This window comes from Notamacropus eugenii, chromosome 5 (assembly GCF_028372415.1).
Source record: "Notamacropus eugenii isolate mMacEug1 chromosome 5, mMacEug1.pri_v2, whole genome shotgun sequence".
Lineage (NCBI taxonomy): Eukaryota > Metazoa > Chordata > Mammalia > Diprotodontia > Macropodidae > Notamacropus > Notamacropus eugenii.
The window spans coordinates 79,261,340-79,285,912 of NC_092876.1; the positions used below are offsets into that span (position 1 = coordinate 79,261,340).

The following is a 24,573-nucleotide window of genomic DNA, read 5'->3' on the forward strand; positions in this document are numbered from 1 at the left end:
TTCTTTAATCCAACCTCTTCCTCCCTCTGTTTTACAGATGAGGAAACTGAGGTCAATACAAGGGAAGTTACTTGTTCAAGATCACTTAGGCAGTAAGTTCCATACCAGGTATTGAAAACCAAGTCTTCTGACTCCACATTCCAGCCCTTTATACTTTACCATACTGCCTAATCCTCGACCGCTTTTCAGCCTTTGACACTGTTGTTTATCTTCTTTTCCCCTAGATTTTAGTGACACTACTTTTTCCTGGTTCTCTTCCTACCTATGTGAACCCTCCTTAGTCTCCCTTGTTGCATCTTCATCCAGGTCATGCTTGATAACCATGAGAGTCCCTGGGCTCTCTCCTGGACTCTCATGTCTTCTGCCTCTGTACCATTTCACTTGTTGATCTTAATAGTTCCCATGTATTCAACTATCATTTTTATGCAGATGACCCTCAGATCTTGTTGTCCAGTCCTAAACTTCAGTCTTGCCTTTCCAACTAACTGCCTTTTAGACATTTGAATTGTATGTCCTATAGACATCCTAAACTCAGCATATCCCAAACTGAACTCATTATCTTTTTCCTCCAACTCTCTCCTCTTCTAAGTTATCTGTTACTGTTAAGGGTACCATCATCCTCTCAGTTATGCAGGCTTGCAGTGCAAAGTGGTATGTACAACTTTCTCTTCCTCCCTCCCCCAATCTCTCCAATCTAATCTGTTTCCAAGGTCTGCAAATTTTGCCTTCATAACATCACAGGTATTTTCCCCTTTTTTCCTTTGACATTGACAGCACCCCATTATAGGCCCTCATCACCTTATACCTGGTGTATTGCAATAGTCTGTAGTTTTGTCTGTCTGCTACAAGTCTCTCTTTTTTTAAACAATTTATTTATGTTTAGTTTACAACATTCAGTTCCACAACCTTTTGAGCTTTAAATTTTCTCCCCCTCCCTCCCCTTCCCCAAGATAGTGTGCAATCTGATATAGGCTCTACATACACATTCACGTATTTTCACATTAGTCATGTTGTAAAGAAAAATTATAACCAGTGGAAAGAACCATGAGAAAGAAGAAACAAAACAAAACAAAAACGAGAGAGCAAATAGTATGCTTCAGTCTGCATCCAGACTCTGTAATTCGTTCTCTGGATGTGGACAGCAACATGAGCCTTTTGGAGTTGTCTTAAGAACCTTGCATTGCTGAGAAGAGGTGTGTCTATCAAGTTAGTAGCAGTGTGGCTGTTACTGTGTACAGTGTTCTCCTGGTTCTGCTCCCCTCACACAGCATCAGTTCATATAACTGTCCAGGTTTTTCTGAAGTCTGCCTGCTCATCATTTCTTTTTTTTTTTTTTTTTAACATTCATTCATTCTTTCATTTCATTTTATTTTTTTATTAATTTATTTGTTTTCCGTTTTCTACAGTCACTTCCATATATCTTAGATTTTTCCCCCTGCCCTCCCTGAGACAGTGTGCAGTCTTATATAGGTTCTACACATACATTCTTATTAAATACATTTTCACCTTAGTCATGTTGCGTAGAAGAATTAAAATGAATGGGAGAAGCCATGAAAACAAAACAAAACATAACACAAGAAAAAATGGTCTGCTTCATTCTGCGATCCAATCCCATAGTTCTTTCTCTGGATGTGGAAGGTATTTTGCCTCGAGTCCATTGGGAATTTTTTAGGTCCTTGCATTGCTGTGAAGGGGTAAGCCTATAAGAAAAATTCCTCACATACTGTATTTGTTGCTGTGTACAGAGTTCTCCTGGTTCTGCTCCTTTCACTCAGCATCAGTTCCTATAAGTCCTTCCGGACCTCTCTGAAGTCTTCCTGTTCATCATTTTTTATAGCACAATAGTATTCCATTACATTCACATACCACAACTTGTTTAGCCATTTCCCAACTGTATGGCGCGTAATAAGTTCCTGAAAAAGATTTATTGATGGCTAACTCCAGGGTCAGGTTTCCTCCTGCCTGCCATTTATGAATGTCCTCCTTATTCCACATACCTACAGTTTTTGAGTCCTCCACAGGGCCTTGCAGAGTTGCTCGGTAAATGTAAAAGACTGTTAATAAATGTGTTGGTTAATTGATTTTGCCTGCTAACCTTTGAAGTATGTATTATCTTTCTAATTCTAGTCTGCTTCTGTTCTGGAACATGCCAGATTCCTTCCTCCTGTCTGCCTTTCCATGAAACATATTCCTTCTCTGATGAACATGAAAGAATCCCTTGCTATTTCTCTCTCTACGTTATCTGCTGTCTTCCTCCCTTTTGATCCATATGTTGTGTTGTAGAAAGGGCATGAAATTTAGCAGTTAACACTTTGTTCTAGGTTCAGCTCTTTCATCCATTCACTGTGTGACTTTGGGGAAATCCCTTCCCCTCTCTGGGTCTTGGTTTCCCTATCTGTAAAATGATAGTGAACTAGATCCTCGGCTCTGTGGAGCTCCAAGGGGTTGGTGGATAGATTTCAGGAGGCCTGTGAGGTTGGATGAGGAAAAAAAAAATTACATCTCCAAACTGAAATTTAGCATTTCTTTCAATTATTTAAAAATATATAAGGGAGCTAGAGGCTTCAAAAAGCCTGGCAAAGAAATTGTCCTTGACCAGAAAAAAAAAAAGAAAAAAAAAGGTCTAGAATCCCACTCCCACTCCCACTCGATGGACTCTAGTGCTACTTCCAGTTCTCATGTTCCTTACTTTTGTGATCCTCTTCTCTCAGGTGGGGTAGCCCAGGGGTCCCATGTGGAAAAGCCTGAGAGCCATTCTGTTTATCCATTATCAGTGAGTTGTGCTGGTTTATTTTTATACATAAATATACAGACATCAGCATAATTATACACTATTGTTATCACGCTTGGCACATGGTGGGGAGGATGGGAGAGGGGGAAGGCAAGCTGCCACAAATATTATCAATGACGATGGCCACAGAATGAAGCTTAATTGTTCATTTTATTTCACCATCTTCAAAAGACCCCTTTCTTTTACTCTCAGCAGCATACTGATACAACGTTCTTTCTCCAGGTTTCTAATTTGGGGGGAGGGCCTCTCAAGTCTTTTCCTAGGAGAACTTTGAAGGAGGGGCTGTGCCTTCTCTTCTGCTCTTGCTGGGCTTCCAGTTGTTCTAAACTCTCACTTTTTCAGGTACTTCATGACAAAATTGAGGAGAAGTATTCTATTGGTAATAAGTGGTACTCTTTCCTTTGACTGGGGAGGCAGCAAGGAGTTTAAACGCCATTTCACAACTGCTTCATAGAATTGTAGAATTTTACTGCATGAAAGGACCTTAGGCATTCATTGGTTCATTCCTCAATGGGTGAGTGAGTACCCAAGATAAAATAGCTAGCTAGGAATAGAGCTGATACTAGAACCCTGTTCTCCAGACCCATAAATACAATGATCTCAACACTAACCCACACTGGTGCTATATAAACAGAGCTCTTAAGGTCCTCCTTCTTCTCGGAAGCAGTGACTTAGCTCTACCACCCAGACCTCTCAGACAGTTCAAGGGTTCCTTTCTATTGTGAGTTTATGTTGAGTAAGGAATTTTAATGATTGAAGACTTTCTCCCATTTCCTGCATTCTTACGGTTTCTCAGCAGTGTGAATAAGGCCCAAGTAGTAAGTGACTCAAGGTTTTGCCATATTTATGGCATTTCTAGCACTTCTTTCTAATATGCATTTTCTGGAGATGACTGAACAGTGGATAAGGGAAAAGACCTTGGATTTAGAAAGATTTGTATTCAAGTCCTCCCAGTGATATATACTTGCTGTGTGGCCCTGTGCAAGTTACTGAATTGTTCATTGCTTGGACAACTCTTTAAGGATATAAGTTGCAGTGTTTTGAAACTGGGAGTTTTGTGTATGGGTGATGAAATCTCAGGTCCAGATTTCTTCTTTCCCCTCATTTCTCTTCCCCCAAATCTGAATATTTACTATTGTAGTATATGTTGTTTCTGGAAAGCCTCAGTTTTTTCATCTGAAAAATGGGGTAATATTAGTTGTGCTTTCCCCTGAAGGTTTCCTTTCTCTGCTCAAATTTTTCCAAAGTACTTCTCTAGGCCTCTCCTTTGTTCAGTCTTGTCTACTGCATACATGTTGGGGGAGCAGCGGGTTACATGTATAGAGTGCTGGATTTGGAATCTGACGATGGGAGTTTGAAGCCTGCCTCTGCTTAATTCCTGTGTGACTTAAGGCAAGTGCCTGTTCTTTGGTACCTTAATTGATAATAACAAAGACATTGCTATCATGTGACTTTGGGCCAGTAAGTGGTTCCCTATTGCCTTTTAAATAAAGTTCATTTTTTTGGTGGTGTTTTTTGCTTTTTTTGGCATGGTACTCATAAGCCTTCCACAGTTGGGGTTTGTATATGAGGGTGATGTCATACTTAACTCTTATCTGTTCCCTGTACCTGCTGTCTGCTTTCTGACTTCTGCCATTAGTAGTTTTGATCTCCATGTCTGGGATATCTCTGTCACTCCCCCTACCTGTTGAATTTGTCATCATCCTTTATTTTTTTCTTTTGATTATATATTTTATTTTCTTCCCCAATTACATGTTAAAACAACTTATGTCATATATCTTCCATGTTTCTTTGTGTTCTTCATATTCATTATCTGTTATGGTATGTTAATATTCCATTACATTCATGAATATCACAGTTTCCTAAGCCATTCTCCAAACTATGGGCCTTTATTTTGTTTTTAGCTTTTGCTATTAAAAAAGGTTGTCAAAAATTTTTTTGGTATTATCTGGGGAACTTTTTTATCTTTGACTTCCTTGGAGTATATATCTAGAAGTGAGGTCTTCTGGTCAAAGGGTAGTCACGTTAGTCATTTTTTTAGCGTAAGTTCAGATTACTTTCTGCAATAGTTGAACTTCAGTAGAACTTTTAAATAAATTTGTGGGATTTAAAATATCATAATGGCTTCTATATACGACATCTGAAAAAATAGCCCTTCTTGTGATGTAATAGGCCACTGGGTCTATAGAAGAAGGTTTATTGTGTATTATCTTGAATCATTTAATAAAATCTCTGGTACTGTTCTATAGCTTTTAGAGATTAGAAGTTGAAGAAAAAGAAAAACGAAGCCCTTATAATAAAGAGTGGAATCATGGTTGTCATTGCATCAGTCAGAGTTCTCAAGCCTTTCAAAGTTGTTTTTGTTTACAGTGGTATTGTTCTGATTCTATTGATTTCACTCTGCATTAGTTCATATAGGTTTTCCTATGTTTCTCTGAAGCCAACCATTTTATAGGACAATAATTTTCCATTACATTCATGTACCATAATTTGTGTAGCCATTCCTCACAAGATGGGTACTCCCTCAGTTCCCAGTTCTGTGAAGCTACATGTAAAAAACTGCTATAAATAATTTTGTACATGAGTTAGTTTCCTTTTTCTTTGATTTGTTTAGGTGATGGGCCTACTAATGGTATAGCTGTGTCAAAGGTTATGCAGGGTTTAGTGACTTTTGGGGGCCTAGTGCCAAATTGCTTTCCAGAATAAGAAATAGTTATTAGTATGTGCCTGTTTTCCCAAAACCCTTCCATCAGTTGTTATTTTTGTTTTTTTGTCATCTTTGCCAATCAGATGGATGTGAGGTAGAACCTCAGAGTTCTTTTAATTTGATTACTCTTTAATTACTAGCAGTTTGGAACATTTTGATTTCTTCCTTTGAAAACTACCTGTTCAGGCAAACTAATGCATTGTTGGTGGAGCTGGTCCAGGCATTCTGGAAAGTAATTTAAAATTATGCCCCAAAGATTATTAAATTGTGTGTACCTTTGGACCTAGCAACACTGCTACTAGGACTGTAACCCAAGAAGATCAAAGAACTCATGTGTATAAAAATATTTATAACAATTCTTTTTTGTGATGGCAAAGAATTGAAAACTAAGGGGATGCCCATCAACTGGAAAGGGCTAAATAAGTTGTGGTATGTGAATGTGATAGCATACTATTGTGCTGTAAGAAATGATGAAAGGGACTGTTTCAAAAATAACTGAGAAGACCTTTATGAACTGATATCAAGTGAAGTGAGCAGAATCTGGAGAACAATATTGTAATGATAATCAACTTGGAAATTCTGAGTAACTGTGATCTTGATTTTCCTTGACAGTTCCAAAGCACTCATGATAAAACGTGCTTTGTACCTTCAGTTAAAGACTGAAGCATATTTTCTTCTCTTTCTTTTTCTTGCTTTTTTCTTTTTCTTTTTTTTGAGGGGTGGGGGAGGTAATGTGTCTAATACAGAAATTTGTTTTGTATGACTGTAATTGTAATAGATTTTGGTTTTATTTCCTTCTTGAATTGGGGAGGGAGAGAATTTGGAAATGGGAAAAAAATTTTTTAAAGTGTCTGCTTTAAAAAAAAAAAGGAAGCCCTAGCAGGAGGGGTTTATGAAGAAAGCTGTTTGGTGGCCATTTAATCACTGATGAATATCTCTTGTTCTTATAAATTTGAATCTGATCTTTTTGTATCTTGAATATATGATACTTTTAGAAAAACTTGCTGTGAAGTTTTTTCCCCCTGGTTACCTGTTTCCCTTCTAATTTTAGCTGCATTGGTTTTGTTTATATAAAGCCTTTTCAATTTTTTATAATCATAGTTTTCATTTTCTCTTCTGTGATCTTCTGTATCCCCTTCTTGTTTGTTCATGAACTCTATCCTTATCCAGATTGAAAATGTTAGTTTTTTCCTTGTTCCTCTAACTTGTTTAATTATATCTTTCTTTATTTTTCTAAGTCAGATATTTATTTGGAACTTACTTTGTGAGAAGCTTATCTATGCACAGTTTCTGCCAGGCTCCTTTGCAGTTTGCATCAGTTATTGTTGAATAGGGCTTTCTTACCCTGGAAACTGGGTTCATTGATCACAGTTGTACTGTATTTATTTGTCTTTAAATGTTGTGTGCCTGATCTTTTGATGAAGCTTTTTCTTTTTGATCAGTAGCAAATTGTTTTGATGCTTACTGCTTTGTAATATATTTGAGAACTAGTACTGCTGGGTCCCCTTTCTCAATTTTTTCCATTATTTCTCTTGAGATTATAGCCTTCTTTTCTTCTTGGTGAATTTCCTTATTTTTTTTCTAGTTTTATAAAATAATATCTTCTTTAAATTTCAGTGTTTGTCCTTTATTGCTGAAGAAGACCATGCTGTTAGAGAAATAATGCCATGACTTGCACTTGACTTTGTTTTTGAGTGAGGGAGGACTGTGCAGGTCACCAGCCTTTCTTCTCCTCCAGAGCCATCTGAATCCAGTGACCAGATATTCATCAGGATGACTGGAGATGACCCAGGATTAGGCAATTGGGGTTAAGTGACTTGCGCAAGGTCACACAGCTAGTGAGTGTCAAGTGTCCTGAAGTGAGATATGAGCTCAGGTCTGACTCCTGCACTGGTTCTCTCTCCACTGCACCACCTAGCTGCCCCTTTCTTTAAATTGAGATGTTACTGAAGTATTAACTTCTAGAAGTTCTTCTTTAGTATTAAGTTGGGGTTTATTTGTCATTACTAGGTGTGTGTTTTTTTAGTTGTATGTCCAGTTCTTTTGTTGATGAAAGCATTTAGAGAAAAAAGTTTTCTCTAAGGACTGCTTTAGTCATATCCCATCAGTTTGGGTATGTTATAAATTTCTATTTCTGTGACTTATTCCTTGACCAGTTATTTAAGATTATTATTTAGTCTAATTTTAAATGATTGGTTTATAAACCTATTATTGAATATAATTTTTATTTCATTGTGGTCAGTAAAGGATGTTGATAGTATATTTGTAACTTCTGGAAGCTAGGATAGCAGAGTAAGCAGTAAATCGCCATAACTCTCCCATATTCACCCCCAAACAGTAGTGCCCTGAAACAAATCCTGAAACAGCAGAACCAGTGAAAAGACAGGGTGAAACAGTCTTTTAGCCCAAGAAACTTAGAAGATTGGCAGGAAAAGTCTGTCTTACTATAGTAAAAGGGGAATGTAGTCCAGGACAGGAAGCATCCCAACAAACCAGCAAGTCACACCTTAGCAAATCCAGAAGAGATCCTGAGCCTCAGTGGAATGGAGGCAGCAAATGCCAACACAAAGATATCTCCACCACCACCACCCCCCCCCCCCCCGCCCCACACACACACACTCCTACACCCCCATGCCTCAGCATAGCAAGGGGAATAGGCAGGCTCCAGTTCCACCAACCACATGCTTCAGCATAGCCTTGGGCAAACAGGCAGCTTCCAGCTGCCAGATTTCCTACTCATTCTTCAGTGTAGCCTTGGGGAAATGCAGAAATACCCCACCAGCCTCAACACATGCCAGATACCAGCACTAAGACCCTGGCTCAGCACCAGGTAAGCCAACAGACCCCTATGGCCTTAAGCACCACCAGCCACACCCCACCCCACTCCCTCAACTCAGCGCTAGACCCAAAAGTCTCCTTTGGGCTTTAGGGCAACATCGGTGCAGCACCAGTGAGAGTCCATAGCCCCTCGAACAAAAAGCCTGAGACAGTGCCCTTTCTACCCCAGGAACAGAGCTCAAATTTAAAAAGAAAGGGAAAAGGCTGAAAAAGATGAGCAAAAAATAATCCAAGAAGCTTCTGACCATGGAAGTTATTATGGTGACGGAAGATCAGGACACAAACTCAGGACAACAATGTCAAAACACCCATGGGCAACCCCCCCCCCCCCCCCCAAAAGAAGTTCTTTCAAGCCCAGAAAGAACTTATGGAAGAGCCCAAAAACAAGTTTAAAAATCATATAAGAGAAGTAGAAGAAAAATTTGAAAAAAAAATGAGAACAATGCAAAAGAATTATGAAAAAAGATCCAGCCGTTTGGAAAAAGAAAACAAATGCCTTAAAAGTAGAATTGGCCAAATGGAAAAGGAAGCACAAAAATCCACTGATGAAAACTCCTTAAAAAATCAATTAGCCAAATTGAAAAGGAATTACAAAAGCTACCTGAGGAAAACAACTCCTTAAAAGTTATTGGTGGTGATTTCACTACTTCCATGGTAATTTCTTCTTTCCTTTTAAAAATCAAATTAGCCAATGGTTTATTTATTTTAGTTTTTTTTCATAAAACCAGCTCTTCATTTTATTGGTTTGGTGGTGGTGTTTTTTTTTTAAACTTCAGTTTTATTAATCTTGCTTTTGATTTTCAGGATTTGCAATTTGGTGTTGAATTGTAGATTTTTAATTTCTTCTTTTCCTAGTTTTTTAATTGCATACTCAATTTATTGATCTGTTTTTTCTCTGTTTTCTCTATTTTATCGATGTTAGTGAGTAGAGATATACATTTCCCCCTAAGTACTGTTTTGGCTGCATCCCATAAATATTGGAATGCTGTTTCATTATTGTCTCTCTTTAACAAAATTATTTTTTTTAATGATTTGTTCTTTGACACACCTATTCTTTAGGATTAGGTTATTTAGATTCCAATTAGTTTTTAATTGGTCTTCTACTGCCCTTTATTGAATGTAATTTTTATTGCATTCTCCTCTAAAAAGGGTGAATTTAATATTTCTGTTTTTCTGCATTTGGTTTTGAGGTTTTTATACCTTAATATGTGGTTAGTTTTTGTGTAGGTGCCATGTACTGCTGAGAAAAAAAGTATATTTCTTTATATTTATATTCATTTTTCTGCAGAGATCTCTCATATCTAACTTTTCTAAAATTCTATTCATCTTCTTAACTTGTTTATTTTATGGTTAGATTTTTCTATTTCTGAAAGGGAAAGTTGAGGTTCCCCACTGGTATAGTTTTCATGTTTTCTCCTGTAGCTCATTTCAATGCACAGGGTCCAAGGCTTTAGGGGAGACAAGAAAGAAAGGAAGGGAGTTACCCAGCTAGCTGGTCCCCATTTGGGCAACTTGATCTCCTCACAGGTTGTGTTGGTTTTTCTTTCTCAAAGAGGACCATGAATTCATTCTCTTTCTCCTCTCTCTCTCTCTCTCTCTCTCTCTCTCACTCTTTCTCTCTCCCTCTCTCTTCCTCTTCCTCTTTCCTGAGACATTTTACATTTTTCTTTGAGGCTTTGTGTGTAGCCATTTTGCCACTGTTGTTTTCTTTTATGGTTGTGCCTTGATCCTTTCTGTCACTGTAGTGACTTTCTATGTTCAGATTCTATTTTTTGCGGGGGAAGGCTTATTTTTCTGCCTATTTGGGACTTTTTACTTTATATCAAAGTTAAACTCTGCTCCTTGAGTGGAAAAGGCACTAACCTAAGCTTCTTGTGCCTGGGCTTGGGACCTTGCTGCTGGCTTGTACTGGGGGTAGGGCCTTGCTGCAGGCTGGCTTGCTTGGAACCATGTTCTTCCTCCCCAGTGAAATAGAACTTTCCTGTTGAACTCTCCAAGCTGTCCTGGGCTGGAAAACTGCTTCATTGCTCTACAATTGATTTTTGAGGCATTGTTCCAAGGTTGTTTGGAGGGGAATTTGGGAAAGCTCAGATGAGTTCCTACCTCACTGTGCCATTTTGGCTCCAGAGTAACCTCATTACTTTTTTAAACTTAGCACATTAGTGGAATTATGTAAAAATAGTATTTAAATTACCAGAAAGAATTTGATGACTTTATGTTGTCCTTGTGGTTGAGATGAAGAGATATGGGCTAGATCAGAGGTGTTAGACTTGAAACCTATAAAAGTCCCTAGTGTAGCCAAACCAAATTAAAATGTAATTGGAAAATATTTAACAAAGTAAATAAAGATGCAATACCACAGAGATAATGTTAATATATAGATTTCTAAGTTAATATGTGGCAACCAGGGATCTCTCAGTCTGAGTTTGACACCACTGGGATAGGTGATAGTATGGTTGTTAAGTTGATTCTGGATTAGTTGATGCATCTGATGAATTGTTAAAGGGGTCTCTATTGATATGCCTAGGGTTCTGTCTTTCATAACTCTGTGCCATTCAAAATGTTTGTTATTGAGTTGGAAAGTTGATATGTGTGTCTTCCTAGTGACACAATGCTTAGGGGACTAGCTCATAGATTGGATCATAGAAACAGATCCAAAAAGATCCTGATAGACAGGAGCAAAGAAAGAGCTGCATCATTAAAAAAAAATTAATTAGAAAATTGTAAATTTCCATTAAGTTCTAAAAGATTAGCTTTATGAATATAGCATGAGGCTGACTTGATGTAACTAGGAAAATAGATCCTTTTGGGAAGTCTGAGGGTTTTTATGGGCTGTGAATTTGGAGTATAAAACTGTTTGATTTGGTAACCAAAAAGATAATGCTCCCCTATGTAATGTTAAAAGAGGTAGAGTGTCCTGATTGAGGGAAGCAATAGTTCTCTATAATCTATACCAGGTGGGCCCTCTTTGAAGTACTGTTCACTTATGGAACCACAGATAGACTGGAGTATGTCTGGAAAAGGATGACCATGATGACAAGAGGACTGAAGAACATGCTTCTTTCCATATATAATCACTCGAATGGAATAGTAATATTTAGCTTACATAAGGGAAGAGGTTTATATGTGTCTTTGGGTATTTGAAGGGTTGTAATAAGGAAGAGGAATTGGACTTTCTCTGGCTCCAGGGAGGAGAACTGGGGAACAGAGAAGTTGCAGAATTATATATAGGTTGGATGTGATGTTATACTTTTTAAGAGCTGTTCAAAAATAGATTTATCCTTTTGGGAGACAGTGGATCTTCCCCTTCATTGGGGATCTTCAGTGAGAGGTTGGATGACTACTTGTTGAGAATATTGTAGAAAAGAGTTTTGTTCACATATGTGATGGACTAGATTACCTGTAAGGGAAGCCTTCTTAGGAAAAATAGCTCGTGATCTAATCCTTAAAAGAAGGGAAGTATTCTGAAAGGGATGGCCGCTGTTCCAACTTTGAAGTTGTGTGATGCTGAAAAATTTTATAAAAAGGAATACTTTGCAAGGAGTGCTTTGAGGGGGCAGCTTGTGAGATTGTATGAGGTAGGAAAGAACATGGTGAGACTAGGTCACAGTAGTTTGCTATCCACTCCAGGTCTAGAACATGGAACTCATGGAGAAGGAAAGTAATGTGAATGGGGCTGTTTACATATGGTGAACTTAACTTAAGGGTTCTACCAAATATTAAAAGAGCAAAGTTGTTTCTACTGTGTATTGTGCCAGGATACAGATCTGGGACTAGTTCTGATATTTATTCAATTTGTTGGTTTCTACATATTCAGAGACTTTATCTTTTTGTGTTCTTTGGATCTAGGCAATGGCTGTCTACATACAACTGTGATTAGTGCAGAAAATCCTCTCCATAAATGCTTAGTTTTTATATATATGTGATATGTATTTTTACTCCTTGGAATAGGTGAGGAAAACCAGAGAATTTGATTATAAAACTTGATAGCTTTGTGATTTCATTCTGTGGGTGTTGGATGTAGACCTTAACCTCTTCCTTTTCTTAAAAAAATTCAGCCCACAGTGACCATTCCTGCTTCCCTAGATGAGTCTTATTCTATCATAAAGAGGCAGAGTGACAAAAGAAAAAAGAGCGTTGCCTGTGGGAGTCAGGACCCGGGTTCATGTGTCACTGGTACTCCTTGGACTGCCTCTCTGGCCATGGGCAACTTTCTTGAGACTCACTGGCATAGCTGTAAAACAGGAAGGATTGAACTAAATTAACTCGAGGTTAATCCTTTCCAAGTCTAAAATCCTGTGAATCTACTGAGATATTCTTTAATCTGTTGTCTCTGTCTTACAAAGCCAAAACTCTCTTCTTCATTTGCAATGAGATTTCTGTTCCCTTATTCCCTCAGTACCTGGTGAGCCACTTGAACTCTTTGCCATCTGTTTCTTTCCTGTCCCTTGTCCTTTCATACTGTGGGGGATCTTGCTCTTCCAAACCTCAGCCTTGGATTATTCCCATAATCCATTGCTTTTCCTCCTGTTCCTGGGCTGCTGAACAAAACAAGAAAATCATGAAACTCTACAGAGTCTATTACAAATTTATGTTACATAACCTCAACTGGGCCCTCACTGCCATACGGCCATCATTTTGCACCTTTCCAGTGGATTCACTATCCCATTCACCACAAAACTTTTGTAAACTTTTTCATCGCTCCTCAGACTTTTCATAGTTGCCCCATCCTTTCAGACAAGAGAGTCTTGTCTCATGTTTTGGTGAAAAAATTGAGGCCATTCTTAATCAGCATGCTTTTCTCCCCTCTTCTTTTTTCACATCACTCAAACACCTTCTGCTACTCTCTCCTCTTTCACCTGTTTCACATAAAGAGGTGTCCTTTCTCCTTATTAAGGCTAACCTTTCTGGTACAAGTGATTCTATTCTATCCCATCTTCTCCAGAAGATTGACTTCTCTTCCATAACTGTGCATTCATTTGTCAACTGACTACTTTTCTACTGTCTGCAAACATATCTGCATCTTTCTCATTTAAAAAAAAAACTTCACTTGATCTGACCACCCGTGCTAGGTATCATCCCTTATCTTTTTTCTCTTGTAGCTAAACTCCTTGAGAAGGCTGTCTGCAAGACCTGCCTCTGCTGGAAATACTTTTCCTGGAAAATACCTTTCCTTTCACTCTTTTAAAAAAAACCCTTTACAGGTTGACTTTGAACCTCATCCTTCAATTGAAACTGCTCTCTTCAAAGGTACCAGTGATCTAATTGCTAAATCCAATGCCCTTTTCTCAACTCTCATCCTTCTTGACCTCTCTGCAGTCTTTGATAACCATTGATCATTTTCTTCTTTTCTCTCTAGGTTTTTGTGACACTGTTCTGTCCAGATTCTCCTCCTACTCATCTGACTGATCTTCTGTCTCTTTTGCTGGATCTTTATCTGAGTCATGCCAATTAACTGTAGGTGTCCCACAGGGCACAGGGTTCTGTCCTGTGCCCTCTTCTTTTTTCTTTTGTATTATTTAACTTAATATTCTCATCAGTTCCCGTGAATTCAGTTATCATCTGTATGTGGGAGATTTTCAGATCTAGTTGTCTAGCCCTAACTCTTCTTCTGACCTTCTGTCTCGCATCTCAAATTAACTTTTAGACATTTGAATTATATCTACTGTGGATAGCTTAAACTCAACATGTCTAAGACTGTACCAATTACCTCCTCCTCTTCCTAACTTTCCTGCTTACTGTGTAGGGTACCACCATCCTCCCAGTCACCCAGACTTGCTACTTAAGTACCATCCCGTACCTCCTTGTATCTGATCTTTTGCTGATTTTACCTTCCTGACACCTCTGGCGGTCACCTCTTTCTTTCCTGTGACACTACCAGTGTCCTGTTGCAGGCCCTCCTAGCCTTATACCTGGACTGTTGCAGTAGCCTGCAGGTTGGTCTCCCTGCTACAAGTCTCTCCACACTCTGGTGCATCCTTCAAACTCAACTGCCAAATTCTTCTTCCTTTCTAATCTTATCACCCTCTATTCAGTAAACTCCAGTGGTTCTCTCTTACTTCCAGGATCAAATATAAAATTCTGTTTGAAGGCATTCAAAGCCCTTCATAATCTGACCCCTTCTGCCTCTCCAGTCTTTTATCTTCCTGTCTTCCATGTACTGACACTGACCTCCTTGCTATTTTTCACTTTCCTGTCATTTACTGACTAAGCATTTTTACTGACTGTGTCTCATGCCTGGAACACTTTCTCTCTCATCATTTCCACTGCCTGACTTCCCTGGATTCCTTCAAATCTTAGTATTTGCAGAAAGGTCTTTCTTAATCTTAGGGCTTTGCCTTTGAGATGATCTTCAATTTATTGTGACTATATCTTGTTTGAACATATTGTTTTCATGCCATCTTCCCCATTACACTGTGAATCCCTTGAGAGCAGAGACTTTTTATGCTTTCTGTATCACCATCACTTAGCACAATACCTGGTGCTTAATAAATGCTAGTTAACTCTAAATGTATACTTGCAGATTGAAGGGGAAAAAGGTACAATTGTGAGTTGCATAGTTGTTATGTTTCTACCATTTAACTGTGGTGTAGATTTTATATTGTTCCTGTAAGCAACATTTGGAGTCAGAAAACCTGGGTTGATATTCCAGCTCTGCTACTTCAGACTTTTGTGACCTTGAAGAAGTCACAAAATTGCAGCATTTCAAATCGAAAGGGACCTCAACTGCCATCTTGCCTAATGTATTCCTGAAAGGAGTCTCTGGCATAGTTCACCATGATAATGATTATATGGACACTGTCTCCTCAAGAAGCTCCTTCTACTTTGAGACAGTCATCTTTGAGTTTTTGTCTTTTACTGAATATTTAATGCAGCATGTTGTGTAGATAAACTACCATGAAATGTCATTATCTTAATGGGCATACAGAAAATAAAATGCCATATGTGGTACAGACAGTTGAACTCATGGAGAATAGCTACTTGTTTTTATAACTTTTTCTTGACATCAAGTCTCAGTCTTCCTCTTGGCACCTTATATTCATTGCTCCTGTTTCTGCCTTCTGAGACCAAACAGAATAAATCTAATCTCTCTTCATCTTAACAGCTTTTCGTATACTTAAAACAGCTGTCATGTTCCCCTGAGTCACCTCTCCAGCCTCATTCCTTCAACTGATTCTCATAGGATTGAGACTCAAGGCACTTTAGCATCTGGGTTTCCCTCCTGGATGAACTCTTAACTTATCCTTGTCCTTGTTGAACTGTGGCCCTCGCAGCTGCAGTCCTCTCGATGTGGTGTGACCAGAGTAGACTGCAGGACTGTGGTTTCTTTAGGGTTGCTCTTGATGCAGCACAAAATCACATCAGCTGTTTGGGCTGCCACACTGATTGACTTGAGCTGATAGTTCCCTGATAATACCAGATCTTGTTCAAACTGCTGTAGAAGTGTTTCTCCCATATTGTACTTTGAAGCTGATTTTCGTACAACCTGAGTAAAACTTCACCTTTCCTTTTTTATATAATGGGGTTATTGGATTAGATGACTTCTGAACCCCTTTCCAGCTCTAAATCTGTGACCTGGTTTTGTAAAGTTCCTTCATTGCCAGTAGTTATTGTCATGTACCTGAAAAGCTGAACTTTTATTCATAGGGCTCTTTCTAGTCTTCTGAGTGAAATTAGGAATCAAAGCATGAGGTGTTTAGTTTCATCTTTAAGCTGGGTTTGAGATTTTGTGTACCATTGTTGTAAAGCTTTTAGTTTGGAGTCGTAGAAATAAGATGTGAACTGCTGCTTTTCTAGAGCTGTCAAATCTTTCTGTGAGTTACTTGGACATTTTAGAGACCAGGGAAAATTCAAACTATTACTTTTAGTAAACAGGACTATTGGGGGTTGGGGTGAGAAGCCATTTTCTCTTCCTGAGTCAAGTCCACTTACTCTACATTTTCATGATCAGTTTACCTATATATCAGTTTACCTATATATCTATCTATAAACCTATAGACAAGTTAGGGGAAATTTAACTAGGCTTTAAAGGACCAACCTATGATAGACAAGAGGAGAGAGAGATATTTTCCAGCTGCCCTCTCTCCTAGCAGCACTTGGTATAGGTAGATAGACATTTTTAGCTCATATTTTCTTTTGAATGTGCTTTGCTGGAGTGGAGTATCCTCATAGGAAATAATATTGACGTCTACTTCTCTGGGCACTGATGCCACTAGGCAGTTGCTTCCAGTGGTTGTTTAAATTTCTGAAATTCAGATTATAGTATCAAATTTTGAGCCACAGCAAAACCAAACTTCACCAAAACTATATTAGAAGGCTCCTTTCCTTTCTTGCTTGGGGAACCTGTCAGATCCTGCTCTGCTGGTATAGCCTTTGAGCATCCACAGACCTCTGTACCAAGATGAGATAGCATCTAGACACCAAGATTCACATTTTTGTAATGTATAATGTTTATAAATTACTTTTCCTGTGAATTTTAGTAGTTCAAGTATTCTGTCGGTTTATAGATGAGGAAGCTGAGGGCTGGAAAGATGAAGTGACTCAATACTGAGTAGCCCAGCGAGACTGAGTCGGCCATATTGTGCCGTGCTGACTCTCAGGGATGGGGTTGTATGGAACAACTAGCTCTGTGATTTTCTTCAAATTCCTTCCCCTCTCTGGACCTCTGCTTCTCATCACTAAAATGAAGGAGCCCAATTAAATGAGCTTAAAGAGGCCTTTCAGCTTGACAGCATGGTATAGTTAAAAAAAAATGCACTGGACTTTTGGCAAAGCTGACAATAAAGAAAGTGTTAAAGGTGTGCTGCAGGAGAAGAAGCTATTGGTGGAGCTTTGACTTGGTCCTGCCATTTTGGAACACAATTTGAAACTGTGTCTCCAGAATTGCTAAATTTTGAGCCAACTGTACTGCCTACTATGCCTGTGCCCTAAAGAGATCACAGAAAGAGGAAAAGGGCCTATAGAAATAAAAATGTTTTTGTAGTAGTAAAGAACTAGAAAGTAAAGGTATACCCATCCATTGGGTGATGACTGAATATGGCATATGAATGTAATGAAATCCTATAGAGCTGTAAGAAATAATGAGGAAGAAGAGATAGGGAAGGGGAATAAGTATTTCAGACTCTGTGCTAAGACTTTACAATTACTGCGAAGTAGGTATTGATATTCCCATTTTACAGTTGAGGAAATGGAGGCAAATAGGTGAAGTGATTTGCCCAGGATTATACAGCTCCTAAGTGTCTGAGGCTCGATTTGAGCTCAGCACTGTGTGATTCCAAGCCCAATGCTCTATTCACCATGCCACCTATCTGCTTTTGAAGGATGGAAAAACTCTGATTAACATAGTGACCGGCCACAATTCTAAAGCCAGAGTAGGCATATTCTGAGCTCACAAACAGTAAATAAATGGACTTTGGTGGGATTTGGCGTATTTGACCATAGGGGCTTAGTTTGCTGCCCCCTGTTCTAGAGGACCAATGAAACATTCCACGCAACCTCACGGAAATGATGAAAGGCTACAGAATGAGACATAAGATTTCTAGACATGCTTGGGGTAGGGATTTCTTTTAGTTGGTTATGCTTATTTGTTGCAGGGATGTTCTTTTCTTTTTCAGTGCGGGCGGGAATACGAAGGAGAAAAATAGATTTTTCTTAAATAAAAAATGATGTAATTATGTTTTATTATTTTATTTGTTTTCAGTATTCTACAGTCACTTAGATTTTTTCCCCCTCTCCCTCCTTTCCCCCTCCTTCCCCCGTCCCTCCCCTAGTCAGCATACAATTTTATATAGGTTTTACACATATGTTCCTATTAAATACATTTTCACCTTAGTCATGTTGCATAGAAGAATTAAAATGAATGGGAGAAATCATAAAACAAACCAAAACATAATACAAAAGAAAATGATCTGCTACATTCTGTGATCGAATTCCATAGTTCTTTCTCTGGATGTGGAAGGCATTTTGCATTGAGACTATTGGGAATATTTTAAGTCCTTGCATTGCCATGAAGCTCTAAGTCTACCAGAAAAAATCCTCACACACTGTGGTTGTTGCTGTGTATAAAGTTCTCCTGGTTCTGCTTCTTTCACTCAGCATCAGTTCATATAAGTTTTTCCAGGCCTCTCTGACATTTTCCTGTTCATCATTTCTTACAGCACAGTAGTATTCCATTACATTCATATACCACAGTTTATCCACCCATTCCCCAGTTGATGGGCATCCCCTTGATTTCCAGTTTTTTGCCACCACAAAGAGTGCTGCTATAAATATTTTTGTACATATGGGACCCTTTCCCATTTTATCTCTTGGGGATACAGTCCTAGATGTGGTTTTGCTGGGTCAAAGGGTATGCACATTTTTGTAGCCCTTTGGGCATATTTCCAAATTGCTCTCCAGAATGGTTGAATCAGCTCACAGCTCCACCAATAATGAACTAGTGTTCCAACTCTCCCACATCTTCTCCAGCATTTATCATTATCCTGTTTTGTCATGTTAGCCAATCTGATAGGTGTGATGTGGTACCTCAGAGTTGTTTTGATTTGTGTCTCTCTAATCAATAGTGATTTAGGGCATTTTTTCATGTTACTATAGTTTTGATTTTGTCCTCTGAAAACTGCCTGTTCATATCCTTTGACCATTTATCAATTGGGGAATGACTTGTATTCTTGTACATTTGACTCAGTTCTCTATATATTTTAGAAATGAGGCCTTTATCTATCTGAGTAATTGTTGAAAGAAGGGGAGAGACAAGAAGGACGATGAGATACTAATTGTATTTACTTTTGACTTTTGGATAAAATCTGAAAATGTCAGAGCCGAGTGGGACCTTCATGTTTTAGATGAGAAAACTGAAATTCCTAGCAAAGCAAAATGTCCAAGGTCATATGGCTGGTAAGTAGCAGACTTGGGCCTAGTTCTCAGCTCTCTTGAGTGCCTTTGTCTTTCAACCAAGCATTGTTTGCTTTGAAAGTTTTCAGAGTCATATAGTTGATACCCACAGCATTTTTTGAACAGTTGTAGAGGTTTGTTAACGAAGTCATAATCGAGAAAGAACACCATGGCTTCACTATGCTGAGATTCAGTGAGTAATACTGCCACAAAGATAACTTATAGTTGGAAGCTGATCCTTCCTGTATTATTACTTTTTCTTTTTCTTGTTTCCTCATTTTCTAACTTTATTTCTGCTGGAGATGGTTCGTCTCTACTACATTAAATTCAGCAGTAATTATGTTGTTTTTCTGCTGTTTTCAGAAATATCACTATTGAATTCTAGGTGAAAACTGTAGTTGGCAAGAACACGCCCTCATCCTTTCTTGCCAACATTTTTGGAATATTCTAATAAGACTTCCTCACGTGTCTATCCAGTCCATTATCCATAGGCTGCCCAAGTAATCTTAACCAGTTCCCTGCTGTGATCATGCCATTACTCTATTCCAAAACCTCCAGGCTTCCTGTTGCCTACCAAATAAAGTATGAACTTCTGACTTTGCATTTGGGGGCCTCCGTAGTCTGACTCCAGCTGACTTGTCCAGCATCATGCCATTCTGTTCCCTTTTGTTCCAACTAAAGTGGGCTCCTACACCTCACATTGTCCCTCCCTCTATAATCTCCCTGCTTTGCATGCCAATTCCTGAAATGGATGTCCTTCAAGCCTTCCTCTCCTCCATTATCCAGTAGTTAAAATCCTTCTTTCGTTTTGTAGGGCTGACTTTGATTTAGTAGATGCTGAACTGAATGATCTAGATTCTGTTGGGAACTCTCTTCTCTTCCTGAGACACTCTTGGTAACCTTATCAACTCACAGGAGTTTAGTTCTTATCTCTGCATAGGTGACAGACATAAAGGATGATACCTTTATGTATAAATCATGTGTCTGTTTTGACCTTATCTTAGTAAATGGTGTGAGATGGGGAAACTGATGTTTGGTCTGTACCTAGTTCCTGTCAAACTGCTTTCCAGTTTTCCCAGAAGTTTTTGTCAAATAGTGAATTCTGGTTCCAAAAGTTTGGTTCTGCGCATTTATCGAACACAGATTGCTATGTTCATTTGCTACTGTATATTGTTGCTCATCCCTACCTTTGGTGTCCACCTTTCACCCAACTCTCACTTAAGGCTGCAAGAACCTGTAGCATATGTAGTGGTCACACCCTGGTGAAATCATCTTGGCAGATGGGCTAAAACCATACTGAAGGAAACTGACAGGCCTCAGACCTGTTCATGAGTTAGGCGGGTGTCTACCCCAAGCATGTGAAGCAGAATGGGAAGATGAGAACAATATGTTTTAGTGACCATGAAGCAGGCACTGTGCAGTGCTTAGAGCTGTGACAGACACCAAAGACACCAAGGTCATCTATTTCATTTTGGGTCGTTGCCAATAGTCCTGACTTCTGTCCTGTCACTGAACTTTGATGACTCTGGAAGAGATCATGAGACTGACTACTGTGCACAACTCTGCCTCACTTAAAATTCCAGTTCCCACACAAGTCAAGACATCTCACCCTGTGATATCATTGATCTTTGAAATGAAGGGTGAGCAACATGTAGGCGACTCACATATCCATTGCATATCCAGCATCAGCCACTTTTCAACACAACTTTTTCAATCCTGTGTCACCAGTTGCCTATTAGACATTTTCAATTGGATGTCTTAGAGACATCTAAAGTTCAGTGTCCAGAATGGAACTCATCATCTTTCCCCCCAAACCCTCCCTTCTTCTAAACTTCCATATTTCTACATAGGATACCTTAATCTTTCTGGTATCCCAGTATCTCCATATTATCCTTAACTCTTTAATCTCTCTCACCTCACATAACCAGTCACTTGTCAGATCATACCATTTCTACTTTTATAACATCTCTCCCAACCAACTCCCTTCTCTCTGTTCACACATCCCATCACCGTAGTTCAGGTTGTAATCACTCCCACATGGATGACTCTTAATAGCCTCCTGAATGTTCTTTGCTTCAAGTCCCTCATCTCTCTAATCCATCCCACATACAGCTGTTGGAGTGATTTTAATTGGGGATCTGACCATGTCACTCCCCTACTCATTCAATTCCAGTGGTCCTTTATTGCCTCTAGGATAAAATATAAACTTATGTTTAGTTTTTTAAATCTTCATAACCTGTCTTCAGTCTTTTTCTAGCCTCAGTGAACATCACTTCCTCTGTTACCCTCACTCTGTTACCCATCTCAGTTGGGCTTCTCTCTCTACCTCTTAACATTTAATTTCCCTTCTCTATCTATACTTTTAAATTGTCCCTTCTTCTTCATGCCTTTAATATGCACTCAGTCCTCACCTCCACTTCACCTTCCTCTCTTGTTTCATGATGAAGCCCAAATACCTTCTATATAAAGCCTTTCCTGATTTCCCCAACTGCTAGTATCCTCTCTCCAAACTACTCGTGTGTATTTGTTGTCATGCCCATTAGGCTATTCCCCATTAGTAAATTCCTTGCAAATAGGGGTTGTTATTCATGTTTTTTGTTTCCTCACCACCTGTCACTTAGGTTAGGACTTAAATCTTTGATTGATGTCCCACTGTCAGTGGGGTGTTAGTGAAATTTTCAGTCTTCTCTTCGGTTATTTGGTTAGAAAATGTATAAGCAAGGGAAAATGTAGAGTAAGAAAAGCTTTTAATATTTGCAAGAGTGCTTATTATTTGTGTTTACTCGGGTAACTATGTATCTTGGAAGGATCAATCTTTTTCAAACAAATATTTTCAGACATGTCTTTACCTGAGACCCTGTGTTTGGAACAGGGTGGCTCCGAAATTTTACTAGTTGGAATGACAGCTAAAGAGCCAACAGACAAGATGTTCTTGTTTGGTTGGTGAGACTTTGCCTTAGTGACCTTCAGAATAGAGTTCAGGGAAATCAAACACTCCTTTTCTATTAGTGTGAAATGCTATGGTTTCATGGTATGGCTATACCACTAACTTGTATGACAATGGGTAGGTGAGTTAGCCTTTTTTAGCCTCAGTTTCCTCAGTTATAAAAATGGGGATAATGATACTTGTACTACTCATCTGACTGAGTGGTTATGAGAAGGCACTTTGTGCCCCAGTGTAAGAAGCATTAATTGTTGTTTTGTTTAAGATACTGTGCTAGGTGCTAGTGATATACAAAATGAACATCATTCCCTGCCTCCAGGGCTTCTGTATGAGGTTGCTGGGAGTGGGGATGGGCAGGAAGGATATGATATATGAACAGATAGAAGTATATAATGGATAATTTGAGATAAAAGGACAGAGCACTAATATGATCAGGAAAGGTTTCCCATAACCTTGGCATGTGGCACACAAATTGAGCATGGAAGGAAGCTAGGAATTCCAAGGGGCCAGAGATGAGGAGGGAGTTCATTTCAGGCATAGGGGACAGCTGGTGGAAAGGCAGCAGTTCACACAAGTGAGATGATTGATGAGTTTAGGAAATACTATAATAAGCTGGTGTGAATATGAAATATGTAATGGAGGCTGACAGCAGATTTTGTGATATCCTTTAAATGCCAAGTTGAACTTCTAGAGGCAAGAGGGAGCCACTAAAGGTTCTTAAGCAGGAGAGTAACAGTATTAGTCTTGTGCTTTAGGAAAATTGTTTTGGCAGTTCTGTGTAGAATTAGAGAAAAGAGTGAAGGCTAGGAATCAGAGGATGATGCAGTGGTTCAGGGGATAGTGTGAGAAGCCATGCTAGGGTAGTGACTTTGGGAATGGAGAGAAAGAGATTGTACCAAAGATGGTGGGGAGGTAAATGGACAAGACTGGAGAACCAGTTGGATGTGGGGAGAGGGATAATGGAAAGTGAAGAGTGAAGTATGATTTTGAAGGTTGCAAATCTAGGTGGTTGGGAGGATGATGGTGCCCTCAAAAGAAATAGGAGCATTTTGATGAGGGAGGGGTTTTGGGGAAAGGTAAGTACTATAGTTGAACATGTTGCATTTGGGAAGCTTTAAGACATCCATTCAGAGATGCCTAGTGGGGAGCTGGATGACTGTAGTTCAGAAGAGAAACTGAGAATATAGATTGGACTTGAGATGATTATCCCATTAGAGCAGATGGAATCACAAAAAGACAGGTTAGAGAGAGACAAAAAGAAGGGTCCAAGAGAGAGGGGGTGGAGTGGGTCCACATTGTGGGATGTGAATGAAGATCTAGAAAGGGAGACTAAATAGTGGTCAGACGGGTAGGAGGAGAACCAGGAGAGAACAGTGTCATAAAAGTGTAGGAAAGAGTGGGCTAACAATGTCTGGTGCAGCTTGGTGCCACTGGAGATGGAGCCTGGAGCCTGGAAGACCTGAGTTCAAAGTCAGCTTCAGACATTTACCTGGGTAACCTTGGGCAAGTCACTTAACCTTTATTTGTTTCAATTTTTTTCACCTGTAAAGAGGAGGTGATCATGATAATAATAGCACCTGCTTTGTTAGCTGTGAGGATCAAATGAGATGATACTTGTAAAACTAATAGCCCTAATTTGATAGAAAAGATGTCTACTTCCAGGCTGTCCAGACTCTATAAAGTTGTTTTTTTAAATATTTTGATAACTATTTCAGTATAATTGGCTTCTTCTTATATTTTATGCATTTAAAAACATTTTGAGAAAGGGTCCATTGACTTCACCAAATTGCCAGAAGTGTCTCTGACATAAAAACAGTTAAGAATCCCTGGTCCCAGGGTCCTACATAAATGGAAGTCTTTAGTGCCCAGGAAAGCCCCAATCTGCCCCTCCCTCCCCCACCTCACCAGTATTTGATCTGCATTATTTGATTATGTGAAAAGGCAGTTTGATTTTCTGATTTTAATTTTTTGTTCTGTAGGTGTATGAGGGCCTAAATATCATCACCAACAAGGTCTCTCCCCAAGAACAGAGACTCTGCCAACACCATATGATCAGCTTTGTGGATCCCCTTGTGATGAATTACACTGTGGTGGACTTCAGGAACAAAGCAACTGCCCTAATATCCTTCAAGAAAATAGGCATCTGGTTTTGGAAGATGGGGAGGGGGGAAGGGGAGGAAACAATAACCAGAGAGGCAGAAAAAATGTCTTCTCCTTGTAGTAATGTTTTCCCCCTGCACCAAGAGGGCCTAAAGCCTTGGACTAGAAGATTCTAAGGACCCTTCCAATTCTAGTTTCTGTGACCAAATAGCAATATTTGATCATTTTCTAATGCAAATACCAACAGTGTGCCAAATCGTTTTACCCTGGTGGCTTACCCCACAAGATCCCCTTCAGATCCCC

General features: G+C 39.1%; 1 protein-coding gene across 1 annotated transcript in view; it reads left to right on the forward strand.

Annotated features, from left to right (window-relative positions):
• TRIT1 (tRNA isopentenyltransferase 1) overlaps nt 1-24,573 on the forward strand; it is an 87,556-nt gene that overhangs the window by 24,836 nt on the left and 38,147 nt on the right. The window contains exon 2 of the mRNA XM_072609940.1: nt 24,150-24,290. Within this exon, the coding sequence (XP_072466041.1) occupies nt 24,150-24,290 (141 nt within the window). The remainder of the gene's footprint in view (nt 1-24,149; nt 24,291-24,573) is intronic.